The following is a 21,003-nucleotide window of genomic DNA, read 5'->3' as shown; positions in this document are numbered from 1 at the left end:
TTTTGCTTTAAACACCTTGCAGGTTCATCTGATAAAAGAGCAGCAGTAAGAGAGATGTATACTGACAAAAGACTTGGGATAACTATCTTGACAGTTTCAAAGGGACAGTTTTGAAGGAGAAATTGAAATAATTTACTATGATACCAAAAGTATCAGTGGGATGGGCACACTGCTCTTACATGAAATATAAAAGAAGCCTTAAAAAAGAGAGACAATGACTGCTTTTATATTACTATTATTGTAGCATTTCTGTCTGTTTGGAGATCAGTAATACTGTGTTACCAAACTCCTGAAGTATCAAAAGGAAAGTCACCCAGTGCCTTCATTTTACTGTTATTTAATCAAAGTTCTTTGTTTCATACTCTTTTAAAAACGTAACTAAAATTTTCAAGACATCAACAGGCTTAAGACTCTTCCCACTGACATTTGAATCTGGATTTACAATACAGAATGAAAATTTCTAGTAAGAAGTTTTTTACTGTTGCTATTTCTGGAGACTTTATGAAAAGTCAGGTTTCAGTTTTATATAAAAGACAGCACTGGGACAATTTGCAAAAGCTGAAGAATGCCAGTGTTCAATCCTTTCCCTGTTTGATCTTGAACTTCTAGCACCAACCCCAACCAGCCTGGATGAGTCAGCTTCCCCTGTTGTGACGGACAGTCTTACCAAAGAACAGGCAAGCACTATCACCCTGGGAACCCTCAGCATCAAACCCGCAGCCAAAAGGCATTTGAAACAAAGCTCTGCAGAACAGAATGCAAAGCACTGTTTTAAACAGTAACAAAGTAAAAACAATTATGTCAGTATTATCTCAGTAATGTCGTGAAGATCTTCTTGGACTCCTAGAGCAAAACAGACAAAAAGGACAGAGAAGACTGTATTGAGAAATACTGGTGAGGAGAGTCACCTGTAAGAGTGACTTCTGTGGAGACTCTGTCAATGGCAAGCACATCATCTGCTCCATCATCACAGGCTTCCACATAGAACTTCTCTGGCGTTATATGCCTTTAAGGGAAGAGAGAGGAAAAAGGAATTCATTTAGCAGAACTTACTTTGGGTTTGTTTATTCTTCATCACCTGAAGACAGAGCAATCAATTTTACACCTTATTTCAGCTGCAAAATAACAAAATTCTCACTGGATTGCTCCCCAACAGCCACTGATGCTGCCAGTGCGCAAAAAAGCAAAAAAAAAAGCAAGTCCAGCTCATCAATTATTGCAAAATTCGCAGCCTGCTCAACGATCTTAATCCTTTTTTATTACTATTACGTAAAGACATGAAAGTAAATTTGTGTATGTAGTGGCCCACTCTGATTCCTGTAAGCTTGAACCATATCTGATAAGCCAAAACCCAACACAAAATCAGAAGTTTTTAAACCAAAAAACTTCCTAACAGATCAGACCACATCCCTAATGCAAGTCTAATAAACAGAAATGCAATGTACGAAATTGTAAACACACCTGTTTCACATTAGTGTTGTAAGTATTGCAAGAATCCACTGGAAACAACACAGAAGAAATGGAAAAGTTCAAGTGGCACACTAATTTATTGAAGCAGGAGTCTGAACACTACCATTTCCCAGATGAGTTAGCCAGGTCTACATAACACACATGGCATTAACATGTACCCCTGCACCAGACAGACAAGTCACACATCGACTTCCTGTTCACACCTCATTGCCATCTTTCCCTTCCTTCCCCCCAAAACCAGCACAAAACCTAATGCTAGTCATAAACACTTTTTAGAAGTGCTCCTTAAAAACACTCCCATTGTGGTACTTGCAAGAAGCCAGACATGTTATACTGTGCATTGATAGGAGGGTTATGCAGAAGTGGCTTGTAGCCATACACAGGAAATGCTCAGGAAACAAACAAAACACCCCAAACACTCTTAAACTATTGTTCTTGACTCTTAAACTAAGAAAAATCACTGTAAGGCTTGACAAGACATGGGGTCAGAGTTTTAAAATTCTTGTTCTGGTAACCGGGTAGGTATTTTTAGGCTCCTTCTCCCTAAATAGCTCTTGCATTTCTACGCATCTTTTATTTTTTTAATCCTTCAGAAAGCTGAATTAGAATCCTAATTTAGATCAGAGGAGTATGATGGCCAGGTTTTGGTAGCAGGGTGAGGGGGGCCACTACAGAACTGGCTCCTGTGAGAAGCTGCTGGAAGCCTCCTGTGTCTGACAGAGCCAATCTCAGCCAGCTCCAAGACAGACCCACTGCTGGCCAACACCAACCCATCAGTGGCAGTGGCAGCACTTCTGGGATAACATATTTAAGAAGGGGAAAATGCTCACCACAACCAAGCAGCAGGAGAGAAGAGAAAGAACATGTGACAGGAACAACCCTGCAGACACCAAGGTCAGTGCAGAACAAGGGGCAGAAGGTGCCCCAGGAGCTGGAGCAGAGATTCCCCTGCAGCCCCTGGTGAAGGCCAGTGAGGCAAAGCTGTCCCTCTGCAGCCCAGGGAGGTCCATGGCAGAGCAGAGATCCATCTGCAGCCCTTGGAGCACCACAACAGAGCAGGGTGATGCTGGTTAGAACAGGGTGCTAATAACACCCATGTTGAAGGTTTGAGGAAAGCAAATACTGAACTGAAAAAATCCACCAAACAACATAATACAACCAACTGTAAAGCAATGCGTTCATTCATTAGATAATTTAATTTCATTATAGTCTATGGGTCCTAAAATGGGAAACATATCTACAGTATTTCCTTTGTAAATCAGCATCCTTAAATCTTTCATGTACACATATTAAATGCTTAATCTTTGAAAATAAAACCATCAGAGTAAGAAATATAAACATGCAGTTCACTGAACACTGAAGCCTTAAAACACCTATTTTACCTCCATTGCTTCTGTTTTTGATGAAGTGCACATGCACCCCCAGCTCTTTAGGGGAGTTTCACAGCAATAATGGAAGCTGTCTTCATGGCAAAAAGCAAAGAAGCTTACACAGATAGAACAGGGGCAAGACAAGCTTAAAGCCATCTACAAACCCTCACTTTGTTAAAGAATCTAAAAAGAAAAGAGGATGTACCATTTAAGATGCAGTCAGAAACCTACTGCTAACTGGCAGGAGGCAGCAGGACACATTATTTCCACAAGAGAAGCTTGTGGAAGAAGAAGAGAAGCAGCTTTAGTTGAATGCTCATCTTTCTCTGGGATGCCAGTTCACACACAAGATTCCAGCTAAAACAACAATTGGGAAGAGACTCTATGAAGTTTAATATTGGATCTGTTGTGTCATTAACACAGATGCTTATGGACTCTTACTCATCTGAGCATTTCAAGCAAAATAAGTTGAAAAAACACCTTAACTTATCAAGTCATAAACAAAGTGTTGAGAACTGCAGTTTCAGTTTTTGAATACCCTGTATGAAGAGCACATCACAGACAAGACATCTACACTGACTGTACAGAGCACAAAAAGCATTTCCATCCATGATAATATTTTTAAAAGCTGCTCCTTACATTATAAAGTGCAACATAGCAATGACACTACTACAGTCTCAGAACAGAGATTCACATGCATATTGGTTAAAGCCTGTTTTTAACCAACTGAGAAGCTTACAAATCTCAAATAATTGTCATATTACAAATGTTTTCTTTATCACATGCAAGAATAACAATTTCTCCCTGAAGAACAAGAAGTCTTATCTCAATATCCCCAAACTGAAAAGAAAACAGAGAATTAGGGCTGCCACTGCAAATCATGCTGGTCTCTCCATGTGTGTCATATGTCCTGCTTTGCTAGATCACATCCCAGTATTTCTCTCTCTCAAATAAATCCTAGACCAAGTTATTTCCTGCCACTACCATTGCTTTTAACAACTTTATCATCTTCATTTCCTTTTACACAATGTCTATAGTTTAAGCAAAACTAGAAATGTATGTTTCACATTTATTCAAAGTCCTCTTCCCATGGTTCTCTCCAGGACCAAATTTGGTGACAAAAGTGTCATGAAGAATGTAAGGCAAGTCACCCCTGCTTTCAGCTCAATGGACCAAAAAGGCTTCAGCATCTTGCAGCAGTCTGAAACAGAAATGTTGACTCTTGAGTGAGAGGGGAATCAGGGGTAAGAGGAAATGAAATTACCAATCTACAAAGTTGACAGAACCTGAACAAATACTACACTCTTGAGGTCACCTTTAAAAACTGCCTTAAATAAAGCTGTGCAACACAATCTGGAAAGCCTAAGGCCCTGCAAAATACTGAATTTGTGCTTCAGAAGAAGTGGAATAATTAGTGCTCTACAAAATCTTCAACAGAAAGATGATTCACTTAATCCTTGCCTCATTTGTGCAAGAAGTTCAAATTCAACATTTCCTAAAATATAGTTGAGGAAGAGGCCAAGACTCCAAGCAGTTCCAGCCCGAGTGGTGATTTCCAACTTCACCTATTACCAGAACTAGCTAGTAGTCTCATTCACACTTAAATGAATTTTTCTGTCGTAAAATTGTTAGAGTCAAGATGATTTCCTCTCACTTGTCTTTCAGAAAGGAAACTGATGAACATTGCATGCAAGAATAATTTCATCTCCAAACTCTGCTCACCAGCAAGCCTGTACGTCTATCACAAGTTTAGACAGCACACATGCTAATTTTGATCATCTGACAGGGAGATAGTAAATGGTGAAGAAAAAACCTGCATATTAATTCTATTTTTTTAATGAAATAAGGACAGATGAAAGTCCAAGTGACAGTATTGTATAAAAAATAACAATTGGGAAAGCAATATTTCATAGAAGCCCACAGTGTCTGTAGTTATGAACTGGTTTTCATACACCCAGCCACATTTTGGTTTTGTATAAACTTCATATGTGACAGTGGAGCCTGCCTTCTCCTCAGCTACACTGTCACTGCTGTCTAGAACCATACAACACATCAAGAGCTCTCACCACCTTGCTTCATCACCATCTTGCTTCCCTTAAATTTTGTGATGATTTGACATGTTGTTAAGTTCTGAGTCCTTCTATTTCCTTTTTTTTAATTAAAGGAAAACTGACCACCATTATAATGAACTATTTCTCAGTACTGCTAAAGAAGAAAGGATGCGATAAGCGCAAATATTTTACATTTTTACTGTAACTCACATTACTCAAGAGAGGAAGTATTGAAGAACTGCAATAACCAAATTCCCATTTCAAATATTACTGAAGGTGACTTGAATTTCATTTTGATAGTCTGCTGCAACTGAAACTATGTAGATTGATGCAAGAGATAATGCAACTCAGTAGATTCATTCCTACAATTCAAAGTTGCAGGGAAAAAGTATTGATTCCTAACATAACAGAAACATTAAAAAAACAAAACAAAAAAAGAACAAACCACTGTCTGCTTACATCAAATGTAAAGTCAGACTCATTTACAGTTGTGAGATAGTATTTCTTTTGTTTATGTATTTGTTGTGAAGTTTCACTTCCTTAGTTACACTATAAAGCAGCACTGTGTATCATACAGATGATGCACAGTTGCATCCCACATTTTAATTAGGCTGATCTTACACACAGGAATATTCCTGTGCTCAGATACAGCATGAAAGAGGACCCAGCATGCTCTAATGGCCACTAAAGATAGTACTTCACTCAATATCACTTAAGCCTTGTAGGCCTCAACAGCCAAATCCTTACTTCAGTAATTGATTATTTCACCATAAATACTTAACATTGCCCTAATGCAGGAAACTCTTTGATGTCAGCCTCTGAATACCGTAATAAAGCAACCCAGAAGCACACCCTGTACTGCACAGAGATGCATTTAGGATCTTGAGCACAGCAAACTGCTCTGCAGTGAGATACAAGATGTTAGTTTATGCAGAGTCCCAACAGTATGTTAAGTAACAGAGCGAACACACAGGTGGTTTCAGCGCTCCAGAGATTCCAGATTTTCTAGGTGAGCAGGTGTGCTAATTATATGTCTCCCATAAATATTACTCCTTGAGCAGAAACAGCTCAAGGAATTGGAACATCTCTCATACAGCAGTAGTTGTTGCAGGGAGAAAAACCCCAGGGTTTAGAAACCTAATGGAAATACCATTTAAAAACAACAAAGAAAAGACATGTATTAAAGGCTACATAGTGTCTGTTTCTACTGAAGTTTCACTCTAGATGAAAATAATTTACTGTGTAAGTTAATGTCCTGCTCAACCAACATCCCTGAGCTTTACCATGACAGCTACTTAGATGGAGAAGGAAGAAAGAATAGCTAAAAATCCCTTCCTATAAGTGTTCTTCAAACCCAAATGCCCTTTCAGACCTCCCCCAAACACACACACGAGTGGAGGGCACTGTGTTCAAGTGCAGTGGCTACCAAAGACCAACAAGTACTTTCACAAAGCATGTGAGGCAACATAACTATGGGCAGGAGGAGTTAAATCTGACACACAGCTAGGGTCATGGACCCACAGGATACTGAGAAGGCTATCAGCAAGGTAAGCCTTCTTCCAAGCACAAAGAGGAAAAAAGTTATTTTAACTGAGCCAAAACAACAGTCAGAATTTTCTCTATTCTGCAGACAACCTTTAACAATCAGTTTTATATATTAACCAGACTGGCAACTCCATTGCCAGTTGTGGATGCAATACCTGCAATAGCTGTTTGAATTTTACAATTTATTCCTGAGGCTACCAGAAGAAGTTCATTAAATATAGCAACGTCAGAGGTGACAACTGTGGATAGCAGTTTTCAGGTTCATAGTTTTCCCAATAACTGTTGCTGTAACTCAGAAAGTTCCACAAGCAGCACAAATGCCAAACATCAGCACTTTCACTGTTACCACCTGAACTTGACTGATGACACTGGTCAAAGCACAAAAGGTGTGAACCACTGCTTTTGATAAGGTGGAGAATACAAGAGGTTTGTTTTGAGAGCTAGAACCTGTGACTGGATGTACAGAACAGGACCCTGAAGAGCATGGCAATCAGGGAAGCTCCATACAGGGCCAGCAGACTACCCAGAAAAGGTACAGCTGCAGAATCTGACCTTATCATCCTGAGAGTGAGTAATCAGTCAAAAATCCAAACCCAAACAGTGCCACCACTAAATCCCCAAACTGAAGTCTAGCCTGGATTTTTCATGAGAACATTCTCCTTTGACCTTGACAAGCTGGTAGGTTTGACTCATCACACAAGTTATGGCCCTTATCTTCAAATGGTTGGTAGCAAGGCTGCAGCCATTATCACAACTTGGTGTAATGACAAGAAAATAAGCTCATTTTTCAGAGCACAAAACAGTTCTGTTTTCATATTGATGAAAAAACTCATGTTAAACTACATCTGAGACAGCCTTGTTCTAAAAAGATCAAAGCTTACTTTTAGCCAAGATTAAACTTTGAATGAGAGAATTCTTTACTAGCCTGTATCCAGAAAAGTGCTTTTTACTTGAAAGAATCCTCAGTAAGAGCAACTGGGCACTACAAGTCACACAACTGCTACTCACACAACTCACCTTTACTCCTCTGCAGCCAAAAAGATCACAAGATCAGTGTAAAGAAAGACAAATACTGCTAAGGTGACAAGAGAAGGAAAAAAAAAAGAAGAAAGCTTTCTGCCAAGTAAAGTCTTTCTGCTATCACTGATGATGTTACTCTTCAGCAATACTCAATTATCTCCAGGGTCGGTGTACCCTCACATACCTACCTAACTAAAATAAGAAGCCTGGTGACTTTGAAACACATAACAGCATTATGGCAAACTGTTTATACAGACCTCCAAAAGATCTGTTTGCTCTGAATTCAAAAGATGACTGTCAAATGAAACTTAACAGAGCATAAAGTACAGTTAAATCAGGCTTAAGAGTCACTTTCAGATATTGCTGCCTGAAAAGGGCATTGGTAACTCAATCATGGAGTTTCCAGCTACTGTTTAGAGGTCAAAAGCCTGGGAATGCCTTTAGGACACACAAAGACACTTCACTTTTGGCTTCAGACAGTCATGAAGAGTCTCATGCTCAGAGCAATATCCTCGGGAGTTTGAACCAGTGTGAAGGTTTATAATGGAGATGCCTCTTGCAGCGTTAATTTTGCACTGCTTTCGGTTATGCAACTTCTGCTGCTCTATTAAAGGCAGCAAACAAACATCTGGCATACACACACGTTCAAAGGGTTACAGTCTCCCCTAAAAAAAATTTATTTTAATAATAAAATTACACTGGGTAGTTAGAAGAATTTATCTGGAGAAGTCACAGCCGGCACTGCACAGGAGAGTCCCGAAAGTTCAAAGCCCTCAAAGTTTAGTCATCGACTGGCATCCAAACTATCGCACACGACAAAAAAAGCAGATTTGTGTGACGAGAGAGCGATGGACAAGCACGCCTAGGGAACCTTGTGCTGGCAAGCGGCGCGGCACACCCACAGCCTGACAGCAGTGCCCGAGCCCCTCAGCAGCAGCAAGGCAGAATCCCAGAGCTGTCAGGGCCGGAGGCATCTCCGGAGATCACCTGGCCCGACGCCCCTGCCAAGGCACGGTCACCCGGAGCAGGTGACACAGGAACGCGGCCAGGTGGGTTTGGGATGGCTCCAGAGAGGGAGTCGCCACAAGCAGCGAACAGCGCAGGCAAGGGAAGCCCCGCAGGCATTGACCTCCGGGACACGCGGGAGGGCAGCGAGACAGACAGACACGGGAGCCGCCCGCAGCGCCGTGGGATGGACGGCGACAGGGGAGCCGCGTCCGCGGCCAAAGTCCTCCCTCGCCGTCCTCCGCCCGCACGCAGCCACCACTTCAGGCCAAGCCCTTCGCGGTCACCCGGGGAAGCGAGGGGGCCGAGATGGGCAGCAAGGGCAGAGGACAGGCCGGGGGAGGGCAGGGGACAGCAGGGGACGGGTGACCGTCGCTCCACCGGCGGCTCCTCCCTTCCCTTTCCCTCCTCTTCGGCAGGTGCCAGAGCCGCGCCACCCCCGTCCCAGCGGGTCACTCACAGCTTCAGGCTGGCGTAGGCCGCCGCTGCCGTGGTTCCCACCGGTGCCGCCGTCGCCATCCGTCCCCTCGGGCTGTCCCCGGCCGCGGGCTCCGCTCCGACCCGGCCGCTCCCTCCCTGCCCGACTGACGCGTCCCTGGGCCGGAGCGACGGGGCCCCGCTCGGGACAAACCTCCACGGGCGCGCTGGCGAGGCCAGGGCGGGGCGCCGCCTATGGCAGGGAAGGGCGGAGCCGGGCGGGCTCGCCAGCGCCACCGTTGGCTGAGGCGGCGCCAGAGAATTATGTTGAAGTATGCGGGGGCAGGAGCAGCTTTCGAGCAGGGCCAGTGGCGCAATGGATAACGCGTCTGACTACGGATCAGAAGATTCTAGGTTCGACTCCTGGCTGGCTCGGCTGCTCCTTTTTCACTCCTTTTCGTAGTAATTTTTTTTTTTCTGCTTTCAGCTGAGGACGCTGCCTACAGGTTCCCCCACTTCTTATATGCCCACCGCTGCCACATCTTTGCCCTCAATGTGGGAGTCTCCAAACCTCCCAGGGTTGGGTGGTGTTACAGGGCTTCCTGCCCTTGGCAGCCCCCCAGCTCAGGGACAGCTGCTGTCCACCTGGCCAACCTTCCTGATCCTGCAGGCTATGGGGTTTGGCAAGGACCAAACCTGGGGCACCTCCTGGCCCACTGGATCTAGCTCTCTGGGTGTCATGCCCCAGGTTTGGGCAGCTTCTTGCCGCAAGGACGGGGAACTATAATTAGCTATTCCTATGTATTTGCTTCATTTTAGCTGACACCTCCAAGCTGCTGTGGTGCTGCTTGGCCAACATCCAGTCTTTGGGTCTGAGGCATCTGGTAGCCGATAGCAGGGGCACCATGGGAACATGGGAACACTACCCAAAACCCTCAAGGAACCCATGCCCACCAATGCTGCAAAGGAGACTCCCATGCTGGGGTCAGAGCCTGCTCCCACATGCAGCACATCCCTCCCCACACCCTCAGCCTAGGACCTGGGCCTCCCCAGAAGGATGCCAAAGCAGGACAGCCTCCAAGGGAGCTGCAGTAAATACCAGCAGCCTGCAAAGGACTGGAAATTCCCAGTGAACCCCACTGAGGTGGTTCTCTCCACCCTCAGCCACTGAGGTGGGAGGACAGGAGTAAGGAAGAGGTTGGGAAACCATCATTCCACAGCATAACTGCCCCCACTATGGACTCTGGGCAATGACAGTCATTGTAAGTTTAGGAAAGACATGACTCTGAGTGTTGCTCAAGATACTGTCTTTAATCACTGAAATCACAACAGGCCAGTGGCTACCAGTCTCCATTCTTTATAAATACTTAATAGCACAGAAGAAAAGAGGGCTGTGTCCACAGGAGGCTAAGGTTAGTTACACCAGCACAAATCTTAAAATACTCTCTCCTGGAGCCGAGCTTTGAAGGAAACATAAAATAACTAGTACCATTCAGTATCGTTATGCAGGCTCTGGATTTGCTTTCTGGATGCAGAAAGGCAGAGCCTGGGGGTGTGCCTGGGTCCCCTGCCTGGCCCTGCTCCGCAGACCTGCTGCGTGGGGAGGAGGGCTGGGCTGGCAACTGCAGCCCTGTCATCCCTCCACCAGGGCCACAGGGCATCCCTGCCTCAACTCTCTGCCATGGATTTGCACGTGGGGACAGTTTCTTCCCATCTCCTGCCATGTCTGAGTGGGTTGCAGATGCATTGCCATACCAACTTCTGGCTGCCCTGGAAGAAAGCAGGGTAAGGATTTTTATTGCTCAGGAAAGCTTTGCTTCTCTTAGGATAAGGGTGGGAGAGCAGTTCCAAGCTCTCTCTGGGCTCGTGACAGGAAGATGTCTGCCCAGTCAGCTCCAGTGAGGACAGCCAGAGCCACTGCAGCCAGTGAGCAGCAGGACTCAGAAATGGAAAAGAAAAATGAACAAATGCTGTGCCATGATGAGAGATGCAAAGCCCTTCCCAGCTTCTCCCAGTGGCACTCACAGGATGGGGGAAAGGGAAGTGTATCTGGTCATGGACCTTCCCTGCCTGCAGGTACTGACTCCAGGGGTACTCCCCAGTGATGAGGCCTGGGTCAACTTGGCGTTACATTCATGAACAGAAAGTTGCTTAAAAGGCTCCTACAAGCACTTGGCGTGGGCACAGAGGTGTGAAAGGCAGGTGTGCCACACATCATGTGCATGGACACAGCTGCACACACCACCCCAAAAGTGAGCACATAGCAAGTGGTCAAAGCCCACATGGGATTCTTTTTTTCCAAAAAAAAGATAATCCTTTCTTTGGAACGGCCAGCCAGACCCATGCCAGTTCTTGGAAGCTCAGTTTCCCCCTTTCAAGGCTGCCACATCACACATGATTGCTGATGAAACTCCATAAACTCCATCATTTACAGACTAAGCAGCTATTCACTTCGTAGTAAAAAGATCTACCAAAAAAAAAAAAAAAAGAGCATTTAAATCTTGAAAGACTGGGAAAATGTTTTAAAAGCCCCCAAATGAAATTCAGAAACTGAAGAGCCACAGATCTTTTCAAATGCTCCTTACCAGAGTGTTAGAAACTGCTGTTCCCTGTGTTTTAACATCAGGGCAGTTTCCCAAATCACTTTGATCACAGGTGCTTCTTACACTTTAAATTACACAAAAATGTCTGCTGCTTCTGTAGCTGGGGTTTTCCCCCGGCTCTTATGCAAAAATCCTTATTTAAATGAGTTTCTGTGTTTTAAGCAATAGAAATTTAACATCATGATCTGAATGAAAAAATCTTTTAAGCTCTGATTCCTGAAAGCAGGCTTCAGGGAATTCACTTGAATAACTATTTGCATGAGAGTTACTCATTAACAGCACAATGGGACTTCCAAGGGTCCCTTACTTTAAAGCCAGTCAGAACTTGCTGGGGGAGGAACCAGGACTAACTTCTCATAGCACGTTTTCATAGCTTCTTAATAAATTAAAAGGCAACAAGATTCATGTGAACAGCAAAACCCAACGTGTATCAGCCAGGAGATAGGTGGAATTTAACATGTTCTTTGAAATTCTTCTGAAGAGGACACAAAGTGTCACACCTCCAGCTCCAGAGCTATTTCTCCCTTTGGGGGAGCTGCCTGAAGGCAGGCAGGGAGGGCTTGCAGCTCCACAGATGCCTGGTGGAGGGTCGGGAGGAGGAGAAGGTTCCCCTCTGTGCAGGATGCCCCTGCCTCCCCCTGTGCCAGACCCACTGTCAGGCAGCTGCAGAGCTGGGGAAAATCAACAGGGACTCAGACACTCACAGCCTGGGAGAAATAATACTGAGCTTAAAGGAATTCAAACTCCCAGAGACAGAAGCAGTGCAAGTTAGCACACACAGGGGTGCAGGGCAGTGCAGTAGATGCTTTAGCTTCAAAACCACAAGCTCACAGGCTCCTTTTTTCAAGAGCTTCACACTGTCACTTCCAGCTCTTTGTAAATACCGGAGAGTGTTAGCATTTAATAATTTATAGGGGACCTTAAAGCTGGAAGTAGGGCAGCCTTCATTTCCCCAGTGCTGAGGGATACAGGATGGCTGACAGGAGTAAGAAGACACTGTGTGGGAGCAGAGGCCAAACTCTCTGGTGATGCAAAGAGGACTCCTGCAAGACATCTTGCCACAAACTGCTGCCCTTGAGGCTTTCCATGAAGGAAAATTATCCTTCTCCCCACTCCTTTCTCTCCTGCTTATGTTAAGGTTTTGGGGAAGGCTCCAAGGCTGAGACAGAAGTTTAGACTGCAGTTTAAAAATGAAATACCAGTCCCACTAGTGTTTTCAGATCTTTACAAAATGAAGGCAAAAAAATGTGCACAAGGGCTTGATCTAAAAAATCAAGAGGTAGCAAAAGCATGAACTACATAGCAGCTGGTCTTTCAGAGGGAGCAACAGATGACCAAGGCTGGTGTTTCCAGCTCACTTCAAAAAAACCCTTTGGTATCTCATTGCCTTCACTGCCAAAAGCAGCCCAGGGCACAGAACCACCTGCCCAGGACTATTTGAATTATTTACTAGGGATTGTGAGCTGGTGTTGTTTTCCACCTCAGTCCCTTCAGACAGTCCTGAGATCACAGTCACACCTGGAACACCCCCTCCCTGCTCCAGCCTAGCTGTGCTGCAGGACACAAGCTGATGGGATGCACTGCAGGGAGAGAACTATGGGATCTGCCCTGGCTGTTGCTGCCCTCGATCCATCCTGCTTGGATGCAGCACTGCTTACAGCTCCCATCCCTTTCCTAACCAGCATTTGGAGGCTAAATTTAAGGCTCTAGGAGGGCTCACATATTTGGGGTCAATTTTACCTCCTCTAAAATCATAGGTAAAACTCTCAGAAGATATATTTCACAGTGCTAAAGTGCCCTCCCTTGAGTTTTCAGTTACTCACTGAAGGGATTCATGTCCCAAGCTACACCAAAGCTCTGGATGGCTCCCAGGCAGGACCAGCCTCCAGCCCCAAGCTGCCATTCCCATCCTGAAGAGCAGTGGAAACAGGCAGAGAGAGACACTTGCAGCTGGATGGGGCAGAGGGCTGGGTGGTCAGATGGCACCATGTAACTCTGGGCCAGACCCACCAAGCTCTGAGGCTGGGGCAGGTTTCACATTTCAGCCACGGGAAGATGATTCACTAGCACAGGCAGAGACAGACAACTTGCTGTTACCTGACACCTGTGCCGCTCCAGATGGGTACATGTTGCTGTCTGACTACATCAAGTGAAGTTCAAGCTACATCCCTGCTATTGGAAAAGAGGTTTGGTTGAACTGTAATGGCTTTTCAGCATGGGAACATTTTGGGAGTCTCACTGCCACGGCTCAGCTAATTTATTGTTGTTTCCACACTGAAAAGTTCTTTAAGAATGGTATCCCATCCTTTGCCAGTCAGAACCAAATTTACATCTTCAGCACAGACACATGAGGATTTAACCCCAACTGCATCTGAGGCTTTAAATTAAGAACTTTTTGTTAAACAAAAGTACCAGTACATGAGGGGCTGCACAGCTTTGGTAGGGACAGAACATGCACTGCAGGCACACCTATCAGAAAAAAAAAGGGAGCGGGGGAGTGGGAGGGTCAAGAAAAGAAACAATTTGCCTTCCTGCTTTCTCAGCAGAACGGAAAGTAAGGGCCAAGCTCTCTAACCCCTTGCTCAGATAAGCTGTTATTATTCATAGGAGCAAATCTGTTTTTGCCAACATACTCATCTGAGTTCGGGTTGTGGAGCTGGGCTCTAAATCCCTGCGTGACAAAGCCTTCATAACAATCCCAAGTTCATTCCCCAAACTCTGAATAAGCACCACTATGAAATGGCTTTGTGCTGGGTAAACACCATGAAAAGGAATAGCCAGGCTGAGGGCTGAGCTGTGAGGACAAACTGGAAAACTCAGGCAACTGTCTATGTATGGAGAGCTTTTTTCCAAAGTGAGCTCTGCAAGCAAGAATGAGGGAGGATTTCCCCCATGTCCACACTTTCAGCATCCCAACCTTTCCTTTCCAAATATGATCCACTATTCAGACTCTGACACAGCAGACTGGCCCCTGTGTGTCATGCTGACACACAAGCCTGGGCCCCAAGTCATTGCAGTAGCTTAGCCTAGCTTGTTCCAGTTTTTTGTTCTGTTTAAAATGGGATGTTGGCCTTCAGTTGCCAGACAGCATTTCCTGGTTTGTGCTTGGAGAGTTAGTACTCTTACAGCCAGACTTGATACTGGAGTTCAGGGAATTAACTGAAAGGTTTGAGTGTGCCATTTTGCATAGACTCCTTTCTTTTGTTTCCCTAAAGAATTAATAAAAACAGAGAGTGTCTAAAAAGCTGGTACTAATAGGTTGGTGTCCTTCAGAGAACCTGGTGAAATGTGCTTTCAGGAAACAGTAGACTGACGGGATGTCCCCAGTAGACAGGCAGGCAAGCCAGCCTCTGGCTTTTTAATTGTGCATGGCACGATCTGAGTTCATAGGCACGAGAGCAAATTGTGCTTTCACTGAAGAATCTTCCAAAATGAGCCCAGAGGAATCTCCAGGCAGCAGAAAAAGACATGTAAAAATAAACTGATCAGTTTAGGTGACGTGCCACATTCTTGGTCAAGTAGATGTGGTTTGATGCAGCTGAAACTCACAAGCGTACAAACTTGGTGAATCCAGCAAAAATCTCTCATATCCTTTGACAGGAACATTGCTGACTGGCAAAAAACATGCACAGGAAATCAGCTGAAGGTGGGGAGAGGGGGATCATGTAACAACTCTTCTGTCCCAGCTTTCCAATGCTGGCCACAGTGACTAGTAGTGGTGCTGGTAGGCAGCTGCTGGGGTTGTGCCATTCTCTATGTGCTTCAGGTGACAGGAGTGACAAAGCAAATGTTCATCCAGTGGGTAGCAGCGATGCCCGTCTTCGTCGTTCAGCTCCATCCCACAGTCCTGCAAAGAGAGGCCGTGCAAATTATTAGAGCTTGTGCTCATCTCCCAGTGTCAGCTGGAGTCTGGCTTCTAGGAAAGTCATTTTGTGACAAGGACAGACAATACCCAGCCAACAGCTTCTTCCCAATAGGTCCAGCATGTACCACAAGAAGAAAAGCATCTGATGCAGGCATTTTGATGGGCAGCCTTGTACAAATTTGCTTAAAGCAGTTTTATTAAATAAGCTTTATCTTGTGGTACAGTGCAACCCTCTGTATTTGAAATATGCTTGTGCCTCCTTAGACTGTCAGGTAAGATTCACCTCTTCACATTACAGTTGTACTGATGGGAAATCAGATTGTGGAGTCAGGGCCTCTTTTCACTGCATTATAAGCACAGTGAGAAAAAACAACTATATATTTTAATTCTCAATGAAGAAGTAAGACAGCTTTCTGAGAAGCCCTGCACAGACTAAATGGTTTTTAAGAGCTAGCGTCTCCTGGAATTTTTTCTTGTGCAGCCATATCCTTTCTTAAAGACACATTCATTTCCCATGAGAGTGAAGGTAACTTACACCCCACAGGATCAGTCACCACCTTAGCATTTTTCAGCAATCTGACTTGGAAATCAGATACACTGATGTGATCTGGAGCTGGAGGCTTCTGGAAGGCAGCAATAGACCTTACTAAGTCACCATGTTTCCTGCATTAACAAACAAACTGCCACTTTTGAAAAGCAACAATTAACTTGTTGCCTGTAACTTTAAAGATGGCAAATGAAATTAGAACTGAAACCCATTGCTGCAAAAACTTTTGTCCTCAATGTGGAAACTTCTCGGTCACTGACAGAAAGGGTCTCACACTGCAAGGTTTGAATTGCTCAGCTACTGCTGCTGTAAAGCAGGAGATTTATTTCCATCTTAAAAACAATGGCAGTTATGACTATGAAGTGCCCACTCCCTGAGAAAGCTGCTGACCTACCTCGCAGTGATAACATTCCACATGGTAATCCTTGTCCATGGACACAACCCGAATGGTCTCATCAGACCCCTGTGAGCATTGGAGCAAAGCAGAAATTACAAAGGATTACAGCAGCATCAGACACATGCACTCTGTAGATTGCTTCCTGCAACAAAATGAATGTTGAGGAAATGCATTTGGGCAGCTGGTTGGAGACCACAAATAAATCTTGCCACTTGCATTTATTTTTACAGTAAAGCTTCCTCATTGACTGACTGCAGATATCCTCTAAAATGTGATACAAGAAGTATAAAAATGTTCTCTGTTTAACAGTAACATCTATCAGAAATCACAAATAAATGACTTTGTAATTTCAATAGATCACACTTTTCAGCATTGTAAATTACTTTTGCCTAAGATTCATCTCCAAGTATTAAAATGTATTAGTCCCAGAGTGGACACAGAGGACATTCATGAGTACCACCAGCATCTATTGACATAAAGGAAAATTCTCCTGAACACAAAACTAGCAGCAGCATGATCCTGCAGGAGATGAAAAAAGCAGCCTGGCAGAGGAGGAATAAGCTTCACCAGTGAACAAAAGAAGGGTCACATCTCAAGAACAGTGCATGAGCTTAGACCAAAGGGTTGCATTCTGGAGGAAGCAACCATCTCTCCCCATCCACAAGCACATTTGTTTTGACACATAGTCAAGTGTGAAAGAGAGCAAGGCCTGACACTCCTCCCACAAAGGGATATGGAATAAAAGGCTCTCACCTCGGAGGGCAGAATGGGAAGTCCACACGCTGCACACTTTGGAGCTAAAACTCTGGAAGAGCAATGAAAAATTGAAGGCAAGTTATGGATCAACATAAAAAGAGAGGTCTGTATTTTCTCAGTGATAACATGAAAAGTTGCAGCTGTAAATTACTTATCCACAGGAAAGCTTTGCATCCTGAGATCATAAATTCATTTTAGCATTTATTTTAAGCAATGCTTGGCACACGTTGCTCAATCAGGCAAAAAAGAGACCTTGTATCTTACACTTTTAGTGCCAGAAAAAATACAAAATTTCCCTATAAAATTCTTGGCTGCTACTGAGAGATTTGGAAGAGAAAATGAGGAGGAACTGAGCAAGACTGTCCCCAGAAAAGTACATTAAAAGAAGTGGCAGCCTCTGGGCAGAAAAATTCTGAGAAAATACCACATGACTGCACAGCTTCTTAAGGCCTTATAACACAATAATTAATTAAATTAAATTGCAAGGAAATATTAATTATTTCCAAATAATGATGGCATACGAGGGCACTAATCTTGGCAACAGGATTGTAACAACTCTAGTCTTGGCACAACACAGAAGAGTTCCAAGGGCTGCCTGAGCAACACTTAATACCCTCCCTGATCAGAAAATGGAGCAAGGACCAAAGCAAGCCAGAAGGACAAACAAAATATGTGCAACTCTAATACCATAACTACCAGCCAAGAGCACAGCCATTTTATTTTACTGTCTAAATAAGAAGTGATTTTTAAAGTGGATTTATCAGTTGTTTAATTTAGAAGTGGCTAAAAGTTTTGCTTTGCATATTCAGTGGCAGTACTTTAAAAGTCAAATTCAGCCCTTCAACTACTCAAAAAGTAAATCACATTGATTTCCACAGGCATTCACAGGCTTACCTTAAAGCAGACTAATTTTGTACATCACTGAACATTTCAGGAGCACTATTTTTCACTCTTTCTGCTTTGCAGAAGGGGCAGAGAACCTCTGAAACCCAGAGGTTATTTAGCTTCATCAGAGTTACACAAGAGTCAACAGCTGGATAAGAGGAGAGAGGAGGAATTTCTAGGATCTAGCCCCATCCTCAAAACTTCTAACCCTGTCTCTATTTTACCAATCTGCACTCCTAACTAGCTGAAAAGCTAAATTAGAGGCTTGCTGCTTGGAAGATCACTGCTGTTTATTTTGCCCTTACTTGTGGTAATCCCTGACACAGTAGATTTTGTTTTCAGAGTCTACAGTGAACGGCACACCATCCAGACACTCGTTGCAGATGACGCATCGGAAGCAGCCCGGATGATATGATTTCCCTAGAGCCTGCAGGATCTGCAACAGAGCAAGAGAAAGGAAAAATGCACATGAAGAGCCAATAAAGGTGAAAATAGCAAACACACAGCTTTACACCAGATAATGCTGCATACTCATCAGCAGGGCTGTGTCTTTTTTCCCCCATTTCATCTGAAAAATCAGTTAACAAGGATGGAAAGGGCAGCTGGAATCAATACAAAGCACCTGGCTCTACGGATATTAATTATTAGCATGGGTATGAAAACAATTTAGAGACTCAGTCAAGGTGTTTAGCATGACAAAGGCTAGAAGTGACAGAATTTAAAAGAAATAAAATAATTTCTGAAGTCAACAAGTAGAGAATACTTAGCAAGATCACAAGGCAAGATGTGTCAGCCTAACAAAGGAAATACACTTTTATACTCTCTGCAAGAAGTTGAAACTAGTATTATTGCTGGGTTTTCATAATTCCTTACATATTGAAGGGCTTTGTACTCCCTTGCCTGGCTTTCTAATTAGCACAGACTATGGAAACACAGCACAGACTGTGTTGAACTCAACAGCTGCAATTCACTACCTGGAATACCATGGTCCGTCAGTAGAAGGATCAGACTTCTGAGTAGGAAGTTCCAATTGTAATGCTTTCCAGTGTAAGCAGGCAAACAAAGATAATTAATGATAAGCATTAGAAAATGTTGGGAGGCATGCTGTCAACCAGAAATTTCTAATTCCTTTGCCTCAGCTGTAGTCTTACACCACCAGCTATACCAGTCTCTCTCTGAACTTCCTATAACTGAATGCTGACCCCCTGAGTGTTCCCCACCCCATGCACATCTGGAATGGATGGTACCTGCTGCAGGCTAATCCTGCTTCACACATCTAAACTGAGGTCTGGATCACACACCTTGGGTCAAACCTGCTCCACAGAGTATCAGTACCCACAAAAAACAACAAGAAAGTGATTTAATGCAGAATACATGGGAAGCCACAGCTTGACTGCAGGAAAGAGAGGCTGAGAGAGCTGCACTGATGCCTCACAGCAAGGGAGCACTGCAGAGCCACGACACTGCTGAGCAGGAAGCATCAACTGGATTACAAATACACTGTCCAGAGAAGTCCAAAAAAGGGATGAAAGACCTCGAGGCTCTGCTTTTCAACACCCACTGAAAATAGGCAGAGCAGTGTCTCCGCATGATGTACACTGGGGTGCCAGATTCACTTCCTTGAAAAAATCAACAAAAGGCTCAGTGGATTTCCTTCTGATACCAGGCTCGCACTAGGCAAACTACCAGATGATAACAGACAGCGCTGGATATGAATATATTTTTCTTTTGATGCATTCTTGTAAAAAGCTGTGGGAGCTTTTTCTCCTGAAGCAATTATCACTTACCATGTCCATTATCAAATGACCACAAATGAAACACCTGTCAGCCGACTGCTGGAAACCAGAATACTGCAAGGACAGAAAAGAATTCACTTAAAATTTCACAAGGCCACTCAAGCATAAACAACAGGGTGCTGTGGAGTGTTATTTGCATATTTGTTATTGGTCCTTTTTCTGTGCTCCTTAAGACAGAAAAACGAAATTTTCCAGTGCTTTTTTCGTTATATAAAGGTGTGGATGTGTTTCTGAGTGCTCAGGTTTAGAAAGAGTACAAGTTCCTGTAACTTCCAAGTTGAAAATTTAACTTTAATTTAAAGTATAAAAATAAATATCATAAATGCACATGCAAATGAGACAGTTACTAATAAGACTTATTTACATGCTTATTTGACCACATGAATCTACAAGACAAGAACCTACTTGTGTTTATCACATACTTATGTTGCAGTATCTGTATATATAGGCCTGGAAAGCCAAATTTTTCTTTGGTTATATGGTTATAATTCTGTTGAAGGTTCTATAAAGTCAGTGGTATTGTTCCAGCTCCCTGGTAGGATAGCAATCAAGTCTGGCCCACTACAACTTTTTTGATGTTTTTCCTGAGATCTATTGATAAGGGGCTGTCTGTCATGTCCATGACATGCACCTTGGGCACAGCACATCATCTGTCTGAATGAAGGAAATGCACACTTGGAAAATGACATATTTTAGGTGCATTTAATTCTTTAATTTTCATCCTATGTAGAATATACTGAGGAGAACAAAGGTGACCCTACCTCTCTCTGACAGAAACCACTAGGATTCATCAATAAGTAAGCAAATACAACTTTTTCAAGCCTCAAGGATGGCTTCATCTACCAGGACTCAGGGGAAGAAGGGTATATGGATTTTTATCTGCACCAGCCAAGGAGAGGGGTGCAGATAAAAAAAAAGGTCTGGGGGTTTGCTTCATGCTTAGGTACACTCACACAAAATCCTTTGAGGGCAACAGAAAGATATCCATTAAGATATCCATTAGGTCTCATCACAAGAGTCAACTGAGTGCTTACCAGGAAATCTTCTTCACAGAACACCTTTCCATTGACAAAATAAAAGGCTTTTCCTCTCAGCTTTCGACCTAAGGAAAAAAAACACAGAGAGAAGAAAAAGATCAGAAGAGAGCAAGGAGAAAATGTGTTCAAAACCTGGCTGCTGAGAAGCAAACAACAATGAAGACATCCAAGGACAGATGTCACACAGGTGGAAGAGAGCACCTAATCCCAACATGGGTCTTCCCAGACTCCAGCATGCC

The 21,003-nt window shown here is 43.8% G+C and overlaps 2 protein-coding genes and 1 non-coding gene across 3 annotated transcripts in view; 1 reads left to right on the top strand and 2 right to left on the bottom strand.

Moving 5' to 3' along the window:
- Positions 1-9,082, bottom strand: part of SACM1L (SAC1 like phosphatidylinositide phosphatase) — a 29,453-nt gene extending 20,371 nt beyond the window's left edge. Inside the window, exons 1-2 of the mRNA XM_036402811.1 lie at positions 8,922-9,082; positions 909-1,006 (exon numbers count right to left, since the gene is read on the bottom strand). Coding sequence (XP_036258704.1) covers positions 909-1,006; positions 8,922-8,980 — 157 coding nt within the window. The 5' untranslated portion in view covers positions 8,981-9,082. The remainder of the gene's footprint in view (positions 1-908; positions 1,007-8,921) is intronic.
- A 158-nt stretch (positions 9,083-9,240) lies between these two features.
- TRNAR-ACG (transfer RNA arginine (anticodon ACG)) lies at positions 9,241-9,313 on the top strand. The gene has a single exon. It is a non-coding gene; the product is annotated as a tRNA-Arg (tRNA).
- Positions 9,314-10,168: 855 nt separating this feature from the next.
- LIMD1 (LIM domain containing 1) overlaps positions 10,169-21,003 on the bottom strand; it is a 32,836-nt gene continuing 22,001 nt past the window's right edge. The window contains exons 3-8 of the mRNA XM_036402832.2: positions 20,762-20,829; positions 19,719-19,781; positions 18,237-18,367; positions 17,044-17,095; positions 16,288-16,356; positions 10,169-15,328 (exon numbers count right to left, since the gene is read on the bottom strand). Of these exons, the coding sequence (XP_036258725.1) occupies positions 15,191-15,328; positions 16,288-16,356; positions 17,044-17,095; positions 18,237-18,367; positions 19,719-19,781; positions 20,762-20,829 (521 nt within the window). The 3' untranslated portion in view covers positions 10,169-15,190. The remainder of the gene's footprint in view (positions 15,329-16,287; positions 16,357-17,043; positions 17,096-18,236; positions 18,368-19,718; positions 19,782-20,761; positions 20,830-21,003) is intronic.

The sequence above is a fragment of the Molothrus ater genome, chromosome 1, assembly GCF_012460135.2.
Source record: "Molothrus ater isolate BHLD 08-10-18 breed brown headed cowbird chromosome 1, BPBGC_Mater_1.1, whole genome shotgun sequence".
Lineage (NCBI taxonomy): Eukaryota > Metazoa > Chordata > Aves > Passeriformes > Icteridae > Molothrus > Molothrus ater.
This window is presented reverse-complemented; position numbering and strand designations above follow the sequence as displayed.